The following is a 19,274-nucleotide window of genomic DNA, read 5'->3' as shown; positions in this document are numbered from 1 at the left end:
GTAGATTCTTGTTATTCCAGATTAGATACGAGTGAGGTGTAAAATTGTGTTTAAAAATGAGGGACCAAGCTAATAACATTTGCCTATGAAAAAGAGATTTTCATGATGTTATAGTTACAGATTAATAAGAAACTTAAACCACCTAGTTTGGAAAAAACAACATTATGTCAGGGAACTGTCGTGTGTGTGTCATGTGTTCCTGCCCCTTGTGTCCTTATTTGGTTTGTTTCCTGTCCTTGTTAAGCGTAATCATTAGTTAATTCTTGTCTAGCCGTGTTCGTCTCGTTATCTATGATTTGCCTGTGTATATTAGTCCTGTCTGTTCAGTTAAACTTCGTCTGGTCTACTCGTTATCCCCGGTGTTGGATGTCTGTGTCTTACCCTGCCTTGCCTTGCCTTGCCTTGCCTTGATGTCAGTAAAATGTGTTATTTGAGTTTATATCCTCGTCTGCGTGTTCCTGGTTCCTCCCTCGTGTGTGCACCGTGACAGAACACCAGACCTAAACAGTAAGCGGCGCCCCTTCACCTCGTTTTGTTTTCCGTTTTTTTAAAAGTTTTTTGTTTGTTCCTGTTTTGTTTGTCCCTCGCGGCATGGAAGTCGCCACTCGACATCCCGCCTTAGCCCACTGCAAGTCGGCGTGGGAGTTCGGCAGGATTATCGCGAGTGCCGCGAGTCCGCTGGCCGCGAGCCCTGCAGTCTGACGATCGCGGGAGATATCCGCCGCTGCCCGCGGCTATCCCAAGCCTGCCGCTCACCCAAGTCCGCCGTCCGTGGGGAAAGCCAACCCACCGTCGGCGGCTTCCCCAAGTCACGCCGCCGTTCGCGGCTCACCGACCCCGCCGTTCGCGGGAGATCACGCCGCTTTCCGCGGCTCACCGACCCCGCCGTTCGCGGGAGATCACGCCGCTTTCCGCGGCTCACCGACCCCGCCGTTCGCGGGAGATCACGTCGCCGTCCGTGGGGAAAGCCCACCCACCGTCGGCGGCTCCCCTGTTCACGCCGCCGTCCGCGGCTCCCCTGTGCACGCCGCCGGTCCGCCTCTGACTCAATGCCCGCCGGTCCGCCTCTGACTCATTGCCCGCCGGATTGCCGCTGACTCAAGCCCACCGGATTGCCGCTGACTCAAGCCTGCCGGCCGCCGCCTCTAACCCTCTCCGTGGATCTAGTCCACACGTCACGGCCAGGAGAGCCGTGTTTGTGTTCGTTGTGCCCACAGGAACATTTTAAACTTACCTTGTCGTGTCATGTCTTGTCCATGGAGACTCGTTTGGGGCAGGCGGCTCCTTGAGTTGTGGCCATGGAGACCAGTCGCAGCCGCTTGCCCCCCCTGTCGCAGAAGTGGAGGAGGTTGCTGAGGGACCCTGTGAGGGCCCCTGACTCCTCGTCATGCCCAGAGGAAGCCTCAGCTTCCTAGCCAGCCCAGGAGGGCTTCTGGTTCCTGTGGGATGTCTTGTTGTGTTTGTCTGACCCTGGAGGGTTTCATGTCGTGTCTTGTACTGTTTTGTTTGTCTAGCCCCGGAGGGCTCCTGATACCCCCTGGATTCCCCATGGAAATTTTGGGGGGGGGTAGTAGAGCTCTGGGTGGAGTGGGTGGGCCGAAGAAGGATGTCATGGCCACAGTTACCACCTGCCATGGCCTCCTGAGCTCCCTGCTCCGCCATGGGTCCTGTCTGTCTGTTCCGCTCTGGAGGTCCCCGTCCTGTGGTCCGTGTCTGTCCTGAGAGGCCTCCAGAGCGCCCACCCCCCCTCCCCGATGGAACTGTTAAGGCTCGGGACGAGCCTTTCGGGAGGGGGGAGTTATGTCAGGGAACTGTTGTGTGTCTGTCATGTGTTCCTGCCCCTTGTGCCCATATTTGGTTTGTTTCCTGTCCTTGTCATATGTAATCATCAGTTAATTCTTGTCTAGCCGTGTTCGTCTCATTAGCGTGTGTATTTAAGTTCCTGCCTGTTCAGTTTCGTGTCGTCTGGTCTACTCGTTAACCCCGGTGTGTGATGTCCTTGTCTGCCTTGCCTTGTCCTGCCATGTCTTGATGTTCAGTAAAGTATGTTATTTGAGTTTCTTTCCTCGTCTGCGTGTTCCTGGTTCCTCCCTCGTGTGTGCACCGTGACAGAAGACCAGACCAAAACAGTAAGCGGCGCCCCTTCACCTCGTTTTGTTTTCAGTTTTTGAAAAGTCTTTTGTTTGTTCCCGTTTTGTCTGTCTCTCGCGGCATGGAAGTCGCCACTCGACATCCCGCCTTAGCCCACTGCAAGTCGGCGTGGGAGTTCGGCAGGATTACCGCGAGTGCCGCGAGTCCGCTGGCCGCGATCCCTCCAGCCTGCTGATCGCGGGAGATCACGCCGCTACCTGCGGTTCACCCAAGTCCGCCGTCCGTGGGGAAAGCCAACCCACCGTCGGCGGCTTCACCGAGCCCGCCGTTCGCGGGAGATCAACGCTGCCGTCCGCGGGGAAAGCCAACCCGCCGTCGGCGGCTCCCCCTATTCACGCCGCCGTCCGCGGCTTCCCTGTGCACGCCGCCGATCCGCCTCTGACTCAATGCCCGCCGGCCAGCCTCTGACTCAATGCCCGCCGGATTGCCGCTGACTCAAGCCCGCCGGATTGCCGCTGACTCATGCCCATCGGTCGCCTTTACCCTCTCCGTAGATCTAGTCCACACGTCATGGCCAGGAGTGCCATATGTATGTCTCGTTGTGCCCACAGGAACATTTTAAACTTACCACGTCTTGTCTTGTCCATGGAGACTCGTCTGGGGCAGGCGGCTCCTGGAGTTGTGGCCATGGAGGCCAGTCGCAGCCGCTTGCCCCCCCTGTCGCAGAAGTGGAGGAGGTTGCTGAGGGACCCTGTGAGGGCCCCTGACTCCTCGTCATGCCCAGAGGAAGACTCAGCTTCCTAGCCAGCCCAGGAGGGCTTCTGGTTCCTGTGGGATGTCCTGTTTGTCCGACCCTGGAGGGTTTCTGTCGTGTCTTTTCGTGTTTTGTCTGTCTAGCCCCGGAGGGCTCCTGATACCCCCTGGATTCCCCATGGAAATTTTGGGGGGGGGTAGTAGAGCTCTGGGTGGAGTGGGTGGGCCGAAGCAGGATGCCATGGCCACAGTTACCACCTGCCATGGCCTCCTGAGCTCCCTGCTCCGCCATGGGTCCTGTCTGTCTGTTCCGCTCTGGAGGTCCCCGTCCTGTGGTCCGTGTCTGTCCTGAGAGGCCTCCAGAGCGCCCACCCCCCCTCCCCGATGGAACTGTTAAGGCTCGGGACGAGCCTTTCGGGAGGGGGGAGTTATGTCAGGGAACTGTCGTGTGTGTGTCATGTGTTCCTGCCCCTTGTGTCCTTATTTGGTTTGTTTCCTGTCCTTGTTAAGCGTAATCATTAGTTAATTCTTGTCTAGCCGTGTTCGTCTCGTTATCTATGATTTGCCTGTGTATATTAGTCCTGTCTGTTCAGTTAAACTTCGTCTGGTCTACTCGTTATCCCCGGTGTTGGATGTCTGTGTCTTACCCTGCCCTGCCTTGCCTTGCCTTGCCTTGATGTCAGTAAAATGTGTTATTTGAGTTTATATCCTCGTCTGCGTGTTCCTGGTTCCTCCCTCGTGTGTGCACCGTGACACATTAGGGATCAGATTCCATATAGATGAGGGCTTATTAATACAGTTCTTTATCCAATTTATTTTAAAGGTGTTTAAAGTGGTGAAATCAAGAAAGTTTAAACCCCCTTTCTCAATGGTGTTCATAAGTACAGTACAATGTTTTATTCTTCCAAACAAAGTTGAGAAGCATTGTATCAATTTTTGTAAGAATGGCAGTGTCAACATTCAAAGAGAGAGCAGCATATGTTAACCTCGACAAACCTTCAGCTTCGGCTAGTAAGATTCTTCCCTTCAATGAGAGATCACGTTGGAAACACATATTCATTTTTTTCTGAGTACTCTCAATTAATGGATTAAAATTTTATTAAATCTTCAACTCCAGGATGCCCCTCTAAAGCACAATCTAAATGGGGGATCTGTTATCCGGACTCTGATTTGAATAATTTATGGACCTTTCCTCACAGATTTTATATTCCAAGTAAAATTAAAGAACACAATTTCAAAATTGTTCACAGATACTACCCTTGTAATTTATTCTTAAGCAGGTTTTTGAGAATATAGCTTCATTGTGTTTATTTTGTAATACTGATAAAGAATCTAATCTAGTCTTTTTGGTCAGAGGTTACCGTGTTAATTTCTTTCTGCTGTAAAAAAATGATTGAAATGACAGAATCTATAATTTTCCTGTCTGATTTTCATTCTAAAGACAGAAATCTTGAACATACTGTATTATTGCTTTGTCTTCTGGGTAAATTTCACCTTCATACAGCCAGAGCATTCATCGTAAACCTAATTTTAGAATGTTTTCATCTGATGTCAAATCTATTTTTACTTCTTTTAAGAATGTGTCCAAACCTTTGAATTCAAAGGCTTCAAAACCATTTACCATACTTGAATCTGTTGTAAGGTATCTGTATTTTTTTATGACGTTATATTGTGCTGATTTGTGTAGCCCTTATATCTACATGTGATGTTGTCCGTATGCCCCATGTTAATTCGCAAGTATTGTAATGTTTTGATTTGCAATAATAAAAAAAAAAGGTTTTAGAAATTGCATATTAACGTACATGTTTTAAAACATTTCACCTCGTTTAGTAATTATTAATTAGGCTACTAGGTTTCGATAATGGCTTTGTATATCACAACACATTGTGTCCAATCTTGCACATGCAGGCTATTTCAAAAGAATTAAGAATAGATTATACAAAAAAATATAATTACAGCCTACGTTTCAGAGTTATTCATTATTATTATTCAGAGTTTTTTGTTTGTTTTTTTGTTTTTTGTTTTTACATTTTATTTGATACAAAATCTTCTCAGTTATTTTTCTTTTACACATAAAATGCACCTTTTCTGAATTAACTTCAGATATCACTCTTTAATAAAGCTTTTTTACAGCACATTATTATAAAGGATTTATTGGAAATCCCACAATGATTAATGCATAGAAATGAAAGAAGAAAAAACTATTTACAGGTTAAAGTAATTCATCTCCATTCTATTAAGGACCTAAACGTGTCCAATAACAGGTGATAAGAATATCAGAAAACATTTCTAAAGGTAATAAAATGACACAAAATGTAAATAAATAAATAAAGGCCTTCAGTGATTTGCATGTTGTAACATCTAACAGACTCAGGTCACAGTACTGCTGGAGGTGCAAGAGGTGGTTGAGCAAGAGTTGTTTACACAAATACTTTCTGTTTATGATATAAAGGACAGAGGTTTGTTGATGGATCACCTTAAGTGAACAATTATCACAATAATTATCACAAAAGAAGGAAGTAGCATTTAAACAATACAGTTTTGTTGCATTTAATGACTTAGCCTAATTATCAGAAAAATATTGACATAAGTGGCCTACACTGTGTGTGAAGCCAGTTATGCGGCATCTTTCTCTTTCTCTTTCTCTTTCTCTTTTTCAGTACCTGTGATGGTCATTCTAACAGATTTAGGCCTACACTCACGGCGTGTTTACTTGTGCTTTATAACTGTCAAAACATTGACTTATAACATTATAATAACATTAACATGGTTATATAATGCTTCAGATAAATTTAAATAGGGATTTGTTTGGTTAGGCTAATATAGTTCAGTTAGTAGGGTACAATATTAAAACTACAGTGAAAGGCTTTGCATAATTTTTTACACATTACGTCCTGTTCGCGTTTGATGGCAGGTGAGCAAGTGTTAATGCTGGGTTATTTTATTAGTAGACTGTGTAAACGTGATAACCAGATCCTGAATTCCCTCACACCATGTAGCACGAGCGCTTATTCGGCGTGCCATGCCACGTCCTTGTTTCTCAGCAGCAGTAGGAGGGCTTTCTTTTGGGCAGGTATCTATTACCTGTGTCACGTGGGCGGTGGCCAGGTAGGGCGCACACAAAACCAGCGCGATCCAAGCAGCCATTGCGGAGCAGAGCCAAGGGTTTCGGATTTGCTTGCATCATTCTCACGCAATTTAAAGGCCACGGGACACATCGACACGAGTCCGAACCCGGCACTGATCTGTGTGGGGTCACTGGGCTCTTCGCTTCTCTGTCACCTGGAGTTGATCTCTAGGGTTTTGCTTTTGTTGTCGGGGTGGTGTGACAATAGTTTTTTCCCCCTTCTTAAAAATGACGGTTAATCCAGATTATCTGGTGCTTTTATTCACCACCACTTCTGGCGCAAGTGGGGACCAATTGGGCTCAGATGAGAAAGAAATTGTACAGTTGGTTTGGCAGGTTGTGGATTTGGCGACTAAAAAGGTAATTTCATATTTCCCCATGATGGTGTGTATGCCTGTTATGCTTTGGTGGTTGTGCGTGCGTTGTTGTGTGTTTGTGCGTGCGTGGTGTGTGTTTAGTAGGCTAAATCTGATGGAGGTTAGAGAGAGAAAGTTTCTCATTAATATAGGCTATGTCATATTTTTTGGAAAAAAAATTTATTACGAAGTAAAAGGACAAATATTAAAATTTATTTATGTATATATTTATTCAATTTCATCTATCTATCTATCTATCTATCTATCTATCTATCTATCTATCTATCTATCTATCTATGTATCTATTTATCTATCTATCTGTGTGTATATGTGCGTTTGTGTAGGAGTAATTCTGTTGAAGGTGTGAGAGAGAAATAATTGATCATTTAAATATAGCAGATATTTAAACAAAAATGATCAATCTAAATCCAGATCCATTCCCCTGCTATTTATCAATTCATCCATCCATTTATTTTTTTGCCTGTGTAAATCTATATGTTGGAAGTGAGCATTCCTCTGCTTTTCACATTTAGGCTGGTCAGGTGAATGAATTGCTAGTCAAACCGGATCACATTGAGCTCTCTGAGGAGTGTCAGGAGGTGAGTGGACTCACCGAGGAGACCTTGACAGAAGCTGAACCGCTCGAGGAGGCCATCGAACAGGTGATCATTCTCATACGATCTGTTCTGACAAGCTGATATTTATATTTTTTAGAACTTTCAGTTCAATATACATGCATTTGAGAGTGGATCCTTTCAAAGGACAGTTAAACTTTCTTTTCTAACTCTCTTTGAGGGAGGGTCTGTCTATACACCATTTAATTGCATGTCTTTACACACTATTAAACACATTATTTAACAGCTTGTGGATTGATATTTGCACAAGCAGTCTTGTGGGTATGTATTAAATGGCACATAAAAGTGGCGTTTACTCAGAGTGTCCATGTGTGTGCAGTTGAATCAGAGGTTATGTGCTGAAGTGGATGCAGGTGCAAGAAACACCTTCTACCTCTGTACGGATGGACAGCTGCACGTTCGTCAAGTCCTCCATCCCGAGGCTTCCAGCAAGGTATCAAACTCTAAATATTGCAACTGAGCAGGCAATATTTATTTAGAAGCTAATAAAAGTGCAGATGTGTTTTCTTGATCGCTTGCTTTTGTGCTTTCTAGAATATTTTGTTGCCTGAGTGTTTCTTCTCATTCTTTGACCTGCGAAAAGAGTTCAAGAATAAATTCCCATCAGAAGGGGAGTTGAAAGACTTGAATCTTCAGGTCATGGCTGACTGTATCCTTAAAAAAGGTCATGACATCATTTTGTGTGTTTTTTGTAAGACTTAAATGGATGAGAGTAGATTATTGCACATATTAGTGGATAATTCTCTGACAACCAGTGTGAGGAAGTTGCATTTGATTGTGTATGAGAGAGAAAGATAGGCAACAGGGTGTTGGCTGCAGGATCCCAAGGTTTTGAAATGCAAATAGACTCATAATAGTGTGGGCTCAATTGAGCCAGCAAGAGAAAGCCAAGAGTATTTAGCCAACAAGCTTAACCTGTCACACCTACGCTGTAACGTCTTAATACACACACACACACACACACACAGTGCAATAACACAGCCCTCTGCACAGTAAGAAAGGTTAACCGAAAGTCATTCTCTCCCTCCTTGTTTCTATTGTGCCTTTATGGAAGACTGCTGTGTTTTAACGGTCCTTGTACATTTATGAACCCTGTCCTAGTTGTTCCTTGCATCTTTACTGTGTCATTAAATGGTAATTATCACCAGTAACACTAAACACAGACGCTGTATTCCTTGACTGCGTTGCGATCAGACCTAAATGTGGTTGTAGATTCTTCTCTTCATGCTTTCACTGCTTACAAGGTTCAACAGATGTCAGAAATTGTTTTAGCACTTATCTCGGACCCTGTCTGTAAGTCATTATAACTTACATATTGTTGTCTGAACACATGAATTTAATATTTAGAAGTGGTTTTGTGAACCTGCTTTATTCGTCTACATAGGCCACCAGTTCTCCTTCCCAGAAAAAGTGAATGACAAGTTTGAGACTGGCACTTGGTAAGAGCTGTTTCTTATTCAAATTAAACTAACAAACAAATGACTGCAACTGTGTTCAAAATTAGAATTTTTTTGCTAAGCTCCACCTTAATATTAATGACCAGTCTTACCTTAGCAACTGTTGCCATCCACCACACTATAAGAGTACCTGCATTTGTCTTTTTTGGGAAATATCAAGGAAATTTTAAGGTCTGGAAAAGACAGTGAAATTCATAAAATAACAGAAAATCATGGGATTTTCTATAATGATTATATATTTTTATAGTTACTCAATAAAATATTAAAACTACTGATTGTAAGTCTAATTTCTATAAAATGAAGTATAAATGACTATAAAATGGAAATTGAAGATGTCATGTGTGCTAAATTTAAACGTTTACATGAAATGTTATTGTGCTGTCACACTTATAATAGTGATGGCTATAATTCAGAGAGGATATAAGTATTACTGAGTATTTTAAGATAACATTTTTTCTTTTCCCTAATATCTTAATAAATCCAGAGAAGTTCATGCTCTTTAAATTGTCTTAATCAGTAATGAACATGTAATAAGTATTTCTGGTAAATGAATGTTACAGTAGTTTTATTTATCTGTTGAGATATTGAAGTTTTTATTTTAATTCAGGAGAATTTCTCTAAAGAAAACATCTGATAAAATGCTGTACAGTGTCACACATAATTCTAGCCAGAGCACGTTTACTGGAAATCATGCAGGTCACCGAAATCTCTTGTTGAATCCTATGCGAATTTCTGTAAAGCTTAAAATAGTAGTAACCAAGGATGTGGAGCTTAACAAAGGGTCACTTGATATTAATTGTTGCCTTGCTACTAGTATAAATTGGTGCGGCACATTGTTTAAATAGCATGTATGTATGTGTATAGCAGTAAGATGGAGAGGGTGGATGATAACACGGTGATCAGAGCACGGGGTCTTCCATGGCAGTCCTCAGACCAGGACATCGCCCGATTCTTCAGGGGTCTCAACATTGCCAAGTATGCACACATAACCTACAAACCAACAACAGTCAGCACTTATTAATAAATGATGATCATCAATCAGTCTGTGCACAATGCCAATGTTTCCAAAGAATGACTGCATGTGTGTGTGTGTGTGTGTGTGTGTGTCTGTGTGTGTGTGTAGAGGAGGTGCTGCGTTGTGTCTGAATGCTCAGGGCAGGAGGAACGGAGAGGCACTAGTGCGGTTTGAGAGTGAAGAGCACAGGGATTTGGCACTGCAGAGACACAAGCATCACATGGGCACCAGATACATTGAGGTACACACACATTCATAAAGCTGTTATATTACGTATAGTGTAATACTAGGTATAGTGATATATAAATATATCTTATGAATATATTTTTCAATCTGTTTTGGTACATGAAGTTACATTTAGTGCCCTGATGAACAAAAGTTACTATAACCTTTTTTTATTGTAGTGGAATTGTATGTAAACTCCAAATTATTTACATACATTCTTTTGTATTGTAGGTTTACAAGGCAACAGGTGAAGACTTTCTAAAGATTGCAGGAGGTAAAAAGACTTTTTATGCACTTGAGTTTGCATGTATGTGATATTTGGGTTTGTATGTGGATAGGGTTGGGAACTGAGAACCGGTTCTTATTCTTATTCAGAACTGGTTTCATTAAAAAAATGGAGCAGTGTGACCAGTGTAGATTCCCAAACTTAATTATTTGTATGAGCTGGTTCTTTGAATCTAAAAATGTAACGTGCAACCAATGTAGTCTGACTCCTGTTATTCCTGAGTCAGTTCTTTGCAGTGAATCAAAATCAGTGAGAAATGATTTACATTAATTTATTATTGATGTCATCTTATCATTTGGCAATGAAATCGCATTTCTTTTTCCAAATATTTATGCCTTAAAAGAACTACAGTAAGTAAAGTAACTGGAATCATTCACAAGAATTGGAACAAGTACTAACTTTCTTACTTTCCCATCCCTATATGTGACTCTGGAGCACAAAACCAGTCTTAAGTCGCTGGGGTATATTTGTAGCAATAGCCAAAAATACATTGTATGGGTCAAAATGATCCATTTTTCTTTTATGTCAAAAATCATTAGGATATTAAGTAAAGATCATGTTCCATGAAGATATTTTGTAAATTTCTTAGCGTAAATATATCAAAACTTCATTTTTGATTAGTAATATGCATTGCTAAGAACTTAATTTGGACAACTTTAAAGGTGATTTTTTTTCAATATTTAGATTTTTTTGCACCCTCAGATTCGGACTAAATAGTTTTATCTCGGCCAAATATTGTCCGATCCTAACAAACCATACATAAATAGAAAACTTATTTATTCAGCTTTCATATATATATATCAGGTATAAACCTCAGTTTCGAAAAACTGACACTTAAGACTGGTTTTGTGGTCCGAGGGTCACATATGTGAACAATCTTGGCGCATTCTAGCCTTACAAGTTATTATATGAATGCAGTTGTAATATAAACTGTGGATATCATCTGATTTCCTGAGTTTGTGTTCTGTCAGGGTTATTTGCATTGGTTTGAGAATGTTTTGTGTATTTTAGCGTCACATTGAGTGGCTCATGTGTCAATGTCTGACTGACAGGCACCTCTAATGAAGTGGCCAAATTTCTGTCGAGGGAGAATCAGGTTATCATACGCATGCGTGGACTTCCATTCACCGCCACCGCAGAGCAGGTGCTGCAGTTCTTCTCCCCAGCGTGTCCTGTGACAGACGACACCGAAGGCATTCTGTTTGTACGTTTTCCCGATGGCAGGCCCACTGGGGACGCGTTCGTCCTGTTCTCCTGCGAGGAGCATGCTCAGAATGCACTGAAAAAACACAAGGACATACTGGGCAAGAGGTACATAGAGCTGTTCAAGAGCACTGCGGCTGAGGTGCAACAGGTGAGAGCAGCATTTCCTATTTGATTTGAAATAATCAGTTGTGTGGAGTGTATTATATTTGGTTTAGACAGACTCAGTAGGGCAAGTAAAACGTGAGGTGTTTGAGTGTGTAAGTGTGTGTACAAGCATGTACTCTATCTGAACGACCCGGCTCGCTGAACAAACACTCAGCTCTGCAATCTGTAAAAGATTAGCTTTTCAAATCTGTCATAAAATCTCTCCTCTAGTCTTTCTGTTCTGCAATGCAAAACCTTTAAAATTTCATTGTTACTAATTTTGTATTCCTCTGTGTTAATATTTAGCTGTCGTCATATAAATCAAACCAAAGCTACTCAACCATAGCAGGCGGTTAAACTCACTTAAACCCTTTTTTGAGCAGACGTCACGTGTGTTTGACTAGCTCAGCTGTGTTGTTCACCAGCAGCAGGGTTTTGGTGTTATAAGGGTGTGTCATTTATGCAAAGAGAATCCCATCATGCTTTATATTAATGGTTGACTGGTTGTTGGGTTCTTTAATAAACAGAATACTTACGAGTGAATCACCACATCAACAATGCCAAAAGACTGAACTTATGCCTGACATAAAAGGAAACCAAGCAAACTGAATCCCTCACACAACAAACTGCAACCTGCATTGCCCATGTACCTGTTACAAATTTGAACTAAACTGTTTTTTTTTGTTTTACCGCTTTACAACCAGTAAATATTTTTCTAATAACCAGTATGTATAACTGATTTTTAATTGTTTTATTTTTACTTTTAACATAAGTGCATAATCATTAGACTATAACAATGAACATAATATGCATAGTAAATATATTTTTATTATTTTTAGTTTAGCTTAGTTTTTATGCCTGTATTATATAAACGCAGAGTTATTTTGCTGTCAGAGTGATTGCAGAATTATTTTCAGCTTAGTTTAGTTAGAATGCAAAATATGCATTAATTAACTTCTTTTTACCTATAACTAATTATGGGAAAAATATGAATATATTTAAAATAAAATAAAATCGGTCAAACTAATTTTCTGTCTGTCTAAACCAAAGTACAGAAAATCTTCTGTGGGTTTTTAATGCTAACCCTAAAGTGATAGTTTGACTTGCTCAAACAGGAAGCGCATGGATTCATAGACCTGATCTGGTAAAGTTCCAACAAATATAAAATCAACACAGAATGGGCAAGTTGTCTCCATATATAAGGGCATTTAAGGATACAGACACACCAAACGTGCGTTTGCGTGGTGGCAAACAGTATCAGTACCTGTAGGTAGAGCACAGTTCATTCAACATCTATACACCTGGAGCTTTAAACAGGCAGAAGTCTTTTTGATGATGTGCACTGCCAGTCATATAACTCCAGCATTTGTGTGTCAGGTACTGAACAGATACTCATCGGCCCCATTGATTCCCGTGGCCCCATCCCCCATCTTGTCTGTTGTGCCACCCCCCACATTCGTGCCCCCAACGGCAGCAGTGACAGGTGTGCGGGACTGTGTGAGATTGAGGGGTTTGCCGTACGATGCCACCATCCAGGACATATTGGTTTTCTTGGGGGAATACACCGCTGACATCAAGCCACATGGAGTTCATATGGTGCTCAACCAGCAGGTAAGGATCTCAAGACCCATTTACATACATATGAACTGTAGTATTCATATGAAGTTCATCCAGTAACAAAATAAACACACCTATGCAGTTCAGAATGTGTTCTGTCAGGGAGTTTTCCCTCTTTGGCTCAACCGCTCCATAAAAAAGGGGGATTAATCACAGCTTCTGTCAGGACTTGTGTTTCTTCATTCCTTTACAATGTGTTTCTGTCATGCCTTGGTCCTTACAATATCTGAAAGCACGCTGAACAGTACTTGAGAATAGGATAGACTATACAAATGTTTCCAAACAAACCACGTTTTTTAAGTTGGCTTGTATATTTTCAGCTAGATATAAAGAATTAATTGAATGATTCTGATTCCTCTTAAGGGTTCCGTTAAAGATTCTTTTATAGTACCGTTCAAAAGTTTTGGGTTGATTAGATTTTTTTTGTAATGTTTTTGAAATAATTCTCTTATACTCGCCAAGGCTGCATTCATTTGATCAAAAAATACAGTAAAAACATCAATATTTTGAAATACTGTTACAATTAAAAACAATACTTTTCTATTTTAATATATTTTGAAACATTTTTTTCCCGTGATTGCAAAGTGATCATTCTAGTATGCTGATTTGGTTCTCAAGAAACATCTCTTATGATTATGCACTTCATAAAACAGGCATGCTGCTTAATTTTTCTTTTTTTGTGGAAACGATACATTTTTCAGAATTTTTTGATGAATAGAAAATTTAAAGGGACATAATTTTTTTAGTATAGCATATGTAACAATGTAAATGTCTTTGCTGTCTTTTCTTGAATGCATCCTTGTTGAATAAAGTATTACTTTATTAAATAATCCTACTCTACTAACCCCAAACATTTGAATGGTAATGTAGTACTTTTTAAAGAAATAAATATTTTGGGAGAAAAATGTTGTCGGATACACGATGTTAATAGGCGTATATTATATAGGCTATTAATTGCACAGTGTGAGATTCATTGGTCCTCACAGAACTTTGTGAGATCGCGATGAACAAAGAGTGACAGCTTTATTGGTTATGAGCACTCTTTGCGAGCTTTCTAAGCAATCCATTTAAAATGTAGAACTTTGTTTTTTTGCCCACACACACGTTGCAAAGTTTTGGGAATGACATCTGCATATTTATGCAGGATTCGCTCTCGAAGTAGCAGCATATTGATAGCAATAGAAGGGACAAAATATGTGAAAATGTGCATTAAGAGAGCACCCCCACTTATTTCAGAAGCAGCCTTGGTGATTACTTCTGGAACCTGGTTGATATGCTTCTATAACTATATACAAAAACAACAAAATACAAATGTACTACAGTACATAAAATAATTTAATAAATGCATATTTACAATTTAAGCACTTAACTAAAATAAGTATTAATAAAATTAATAACTAGAGAAGGCTAACTATATTCAGCTTGCTTCCATTTAGTGAGAAAAGCCTTCACTTGAATTAGAAAAAAAAAAGCTTTTCTGGTCTTCAGTGATGTGAGGAATGGTCTTCAGTGATGCGAGGATAACTCAGATATTGTGTGTCATACTCACAATATCTGAGTGAGACCCGAGCCAATTCATAAAAGAACAATGTAGATTTAAAAGCACACGTCCAGTTTTGTGCGAGTGAAGGAAATCCGCTTGCGAGTGGAGAGATTCGTGCTCGCGCATTACATGATCGCGTAACATTATGCGCTCTCGACATCTATCATTTAGATCACGCTAAAATGCCTAAAATTAATAAAGAAGAGAAGAAAGCGGCCCTAGGCAGCTGCCTACACATGCCAAGATACGCCAGATGCAGTTAGAAATTAACTAAAAACAAGCCTATCGCAAGACATCTGGTAGGGGGGGGCACCTGGGGTGGCCAGCCAAATTTCAGGGGGGGCCGGTGCCACCCCTGGCCACCACGTAGACACGCCCCTGAATATGAACAACTAATCAGTAGCTAAAATGATCGTAGTTGTATAGCTGTATGAATTTCTGTTGTTTAATCAAAATAAACATTGTTTATTCAGATATTGAACTGTAGAACAGCTGGACTGTTTCGCACTGTATGCTTTTGATTTAAAGAACACATAAGACTCATTTGTTTGGGGAGTTGAACTATAGCGGTTGCACCGTTTTTGATTCATTAAAAAGAACTGGCTCATAAGAGTCTGCAATTATTATGAAATTAAACTACATAGTTTACAGTGTCTGTTTGCGCTATATTGAATAAGAAGTGCAGAAAACATCAGTAGTTTAGTACAGGGTAACAGTATTTTTTGAAAAATGAATTTAAAATAAGAATAATTAAAAGATCCTCATTATGGATTAGATTTAGTTGTCTGTTCTCAACCCTACTGTTAACTTGACATGGCATCTTAATAAACAGATGCTCCTGGCGGAAGATGCTGAAAAAACAGTGAGACACATTTAGTACATTGACCAACAATTAAAAACAATGTGAAGCGAAAACACGTCCTGCTCTCGTTAAATGCGCTTGTTTTTTTTGTTTAAAGTGAGTTTATGAATTCAGCATTTGTTTGTGTTTTTGATCAGGGTCGTCCGTCGGGTGATGCTTTTATCCAGATGCGTTCAGCTGATCGGGCATTCCTGGCGGCCCAGCACTGCCACAAGCGCAGCATGAAGGAGCGTTACGTGGAGGTGTTTGCGTGCTCCGCTCAGGAGATGAACATTGTGCTGATGGGGGGGATGCTCAACAGGAGCGGCCTCTCGCCGCCACCATGTAAGTTACGACGTAAGTGCCGCTGGGCTCTGGGGCTGCTTCTCTCAGCTGTGTGTGCGGGTAGGTGGCGCTTCACGCCTTCCTGTTTTTTCCACTTTCTCTCATTCATTCACTTATTCATTCATGGTGGGTGTCCTGTCCATTTTCCTGCTCAAGCAGGAATGGGCATCAGGAGCAGTAGGAATCTGGGTGGGTGAATGTTTTTTTTTTTTTTTATTCAATTCAGATCTGAGTTTGTCAGATGCTTTTCCACAGCGGGGGAATGAAGGGCTTTGATTTGGGGTGATTTAGTGCAATCTTTCTAAATGTAAATGTGCACAAAATTTTAATCCACATCATAAATGTCACCATATGCACTTTGGTGTGTCCTGGAAAGGCACTTTCTGTTTGATTTAGTGTAGATTTCTTTCTTTCTTCGGTTGTAGATAGTCAGGTCCGTAACTTTGCTATCCTAACAACCAACAGCTGCACACGTAAAAGCCTCGGCACACCACAGGTTCAGTCCGGTTAAAGGCATCTGAATGCCTGTGGCTGTGTACTGAAATGTGTTGAAGGGTGGAGGAACATACTTGACTTGTAGCTGAATTATAATGGTATTCAAATGATAGATGAGATTTGTAATTGTACCTGCAGCGTTAACTATGAGACATGCTCAAATTGGTTGCAAGACAACTCATTTATACACGGGTTCACAATGTGACACGTTGTATTTAGGGTGGGCTTTTGAGATGGCTTGCTTGTGGCTACACCATATATTGTTCATTGTTTGTTTGATGGGATGACTGCATGAGCCTCTGATGACAAACAATGAACAGGAATGAAAGGGGTTTAAAGGTGTAAAGCCCTCATTGTAACTGGATTAGGTTCAGACAGGACCACACCCTTTAATTATTTGGCAAAAATACCTTGACTAATCGCTAGTTTTTATTTTATTAGTGATTATGTAAATTCAATATTTCGTCATGTCACATTCCTTCATTTTAGTCCACTTTATTCTCAGTCAAATGTATACACAAAGTTTTGTGCCATCTTAGTGAGAATAAAACTAATTAAAATAATATAAAAAATATGGAATTATTAAAAAAAATGTATAGCCTATATTATTTTAGTTCATTTTTTTCTCACTAAAATAGCATTAAGCTGTGGTTCTCAACCTTTTTTGACCCTACTATTCAACACAATATTTGAAAGCCCACCCCCTGCTCCATACAGGACACAATATTTCCAGTATTTCTGATGTAATTATGACAAAGAGTGTTTTTAAACTTTTTTAGTTAACAGAGACAGAGTGTATTAATATATTACCTTTCTTAAGCTTAAATTAACTTAACTTTTTTTTATCTTAAAGGGATGGTTCACCCAAAAATGAAAGTTCTGTCATTAATTACTCGACCTCATGTTGTTTCAAACCTGTAAGACCTTTAGGATATTTTTGATGAAATCCGAAAGCTTTCTGAGCCTCCATATACAGCAATGTAACTGAAATGTTGTCAGGCCTAGAAACCTAGTAAGGACATCATTAAAATAGTCCATGTAACATCAGTGCTTCAACATTGCTGTATATGGAGGCTCAGAAAACTCTCGGATTTCATCAAAAATATCTTAATTTGTGTTCCGAAGATGAACGAAAGTCTTACGGGTTTGGAACAACATGAGGGTGAGTAATTAATGATAATTAATGAATTTTGGGGAGAACTATCCCTTTAAGTCATCCCCCTGGTTGAGAACCACTGGCATAAAGGTTGCATTTAAATTAGCAAAATCAAATCAGTTCAGTTTATCATTGTTCAACATTTACAGCTCCAATGTGCCAATTCTATAGTTATATAGTTTACACACTATGGTTGGATTATTTCAACATTTTTTTTTTAATCTAAAAACTTTGTTAGTGCATTTTTAATTTGTTGCGTGTTGCTTTTTCTTAGCATATTTTCATTAGCCGTATGTTTAAAAAAAACATTTTAATTATTGCCATTGTGCATTTTTTTAAATCTCCATTATCAATGACAGAATTTAAAAAAACACTTTTGTCATTGACAAGATTAACACTACAATCACATCTTGCCATAACTGGAAGCTTCAAGGTTGTTTTTTCACTCAATAATTCCTCAATATCCCACCTCCCCAATTTCAGGTTTGTCCCCTCCATCATACGCATTTCCTCATGGGACAGCTGTTCTTCCTGCTGGAGCGGTCCTTCCTGCGGGAGCAGTGCTACCTGTGGAGCCAGCTGCTATCTACCCCTCCCAGTTCCTACTGAGTCCCCGATCCCTGGCACCAACGACAGCCTTCTACCCTTCCAGTAACCCACTGTACATGAACTACACCACCTATTATCCCAGGTAAGAGTTTAATTTGTTAATGTTGTTTTTCAATGCAAGATAAGCCATGCACATACACATATGCAGTGTAAGATCTATAGTTACCTGCAGTTTGATTCACAGAAGATGATCAATTGATAATTGAATACCATTTATCCTTGAGTTAATGACGTGTCTAATACTGTAGTCTACATATTAATCCAAGTATGTAGACTACAGTATCCAAAAACTTAGGTAGATTTCTGAGGAATGAAGGCATCATGCATAAATGGTTCCAAGACACCGCCTTTAATATGCCATAATGCTGTGTGTGTGAATACAAATGGCATCTGAAGGAGTGGTTGAAATGGAAAAAAGTGACTTAATAAATATCCACTGGAATTTATAATTGCAGTTCTGTCAAGAAATAAGCACTTAGTTATATCTAAAGTTCACTTGAATTTATTCTAGATCATAAGTTGTGATGCCTTGGAAACCTGTCTGAACCTTTATGTTTTGGACACAGTAAATATGTCACTCTTACATGATGTTAGAATACTCACCGGTAGCTGTCTTACGTTCACTGAGATGTTTCACAAAATCTGAATATTTACATACAACCTTTGTGTATTCTGTTGTGAGAGCTGCTCAAATGAAGCTCTAAAAGCTGAACATAATGACTTTGTCTCTAAGAAGGACTTGATCAACCAGAACTGGGTGTGTTTACAAGGGTAACGCACTACACAGTGAGTGTGTCACACCCAGGTCGTTTAACACAGCATTAATGTGCATTTTAACTCGCTTCATAGTGAAAGTACTGGTTCAGGGACTGATTGTCTATGTGAGGTTTAAGGACTGAAATATAATTATCTAGCTTTAGGAAGGCTACAAAAACCCTAGAGAAGATCTGTAGAGTAATCTATCACTCCAACACAATGATGTTTGATTAGAGCAGGACTATTTGTTCAACCAATGGAAGAAAAAGATAATTTAAAAAAATATATATCATATTTAATATAAAAGCTATATAAAATACATATATATGAATAAGTTGACTTATTTACCTTTTTTGTTTTAGTATTTCATAAATTTGATCCATGTCTGTTCTCATACAGCCCACCTGGCTCCCCCCCTAACATCAGCTACTTCCCTACTGGCCACGCCCCTTCAGCTGGCTCAGTCCTCTCAGCCCCACCCACAGCACTGATACGACTTCAAGGCCACGCCCCTTCCCACGCTTATAATAGCGGAGTTAAAGAAATCCTCAGCATGGTACATGGATATCAGGTGAGTTTAAAATACACCCACAGCTGTATTATAATATCAACGTGAG

The 19,274-nt window shown here is 40.4% G+C and overlaps 1 protein-coding gene across 2 annotated transcripts in view; it reads left to right on the top strand.

The window, feature by feature from the left end:
• The first annotated feature begins 5,956 nt into the window (after positions 1–5,956).
• LOC306887581 (epithelial splicing regulatory protein 1) overlaps positions 5,957–19,274 on the top strand; it is a 16,777-nt gene continuing 3,459 nt past the window's right edge. The window contains exons 1-14 of one of the 2 annotated variants that reach the window (XM_079445421.1): positions 5,957–6,331; positions 6,861–6,989; positions 7,282–7,395; positions 7,497–7,611; positions 8,157–8,255; positions 8,347–8,401; positions 9,284–9,394; positions 9,543–9,675; positions 9,891–9,933; positions 10,998–11,299; positions 12,673–12,906; positions 15,455–15,653; positions 17,776–17,983; positions 19,057–19,228. In XM_079445421.1, the coding sequence (XP_079301547.1) occupies positions 6,200–6,331; positions 6,861–6,989; positions 7,282–7,395; positions 7,497–7,611; positions 8,157–8,255; positions 8,347–8,401; positions 9,284–9,394; positions 9,543–9,675; positions 9,891–9,933; positions 10,998–11,299; positions 12,673–12,906; positions 15,455–15,653; positions 17,776–17,983; positions 19,057–19,228 (2,046 nt within the window). In that variant the 5' untranslated portion in view covers positions 5,957–6,199. The remainder of the gene's footprint in view (positions 6,332–6,860; positions 6,990–7,281; positions 7,396–7,496; positions 7,612–8,156; positions 8,256–8,346; positions 8,402–9,283; positions 9,395–9,542; positions 9,676–9,890; positions 9,934–10,997; positions 11,300–12,672; positions 12,907–15,454; positions 15,654–17,775; positions 17,984–19,056; positions 19,229–19,274) is intronic. The other variant, XM_079445422.1, reaches the window with a different exon arrangement.

The sequence above is a fragment of the Barbus barbus genome (assembly GCF_936440315.1).
Source record: "Barbus barbus genome assembly, chromosome: 21".
NCBI lineage: Eukaryota > Metazoa > Chordata > Actinopteri > Cypriniformes > Cyprinidae > Barbus > Barbus barbus.
Note: the sequence above shows the minus strand (reverse complement) of the source record. Positions and strands in the feature narration are given on the sequence as shown.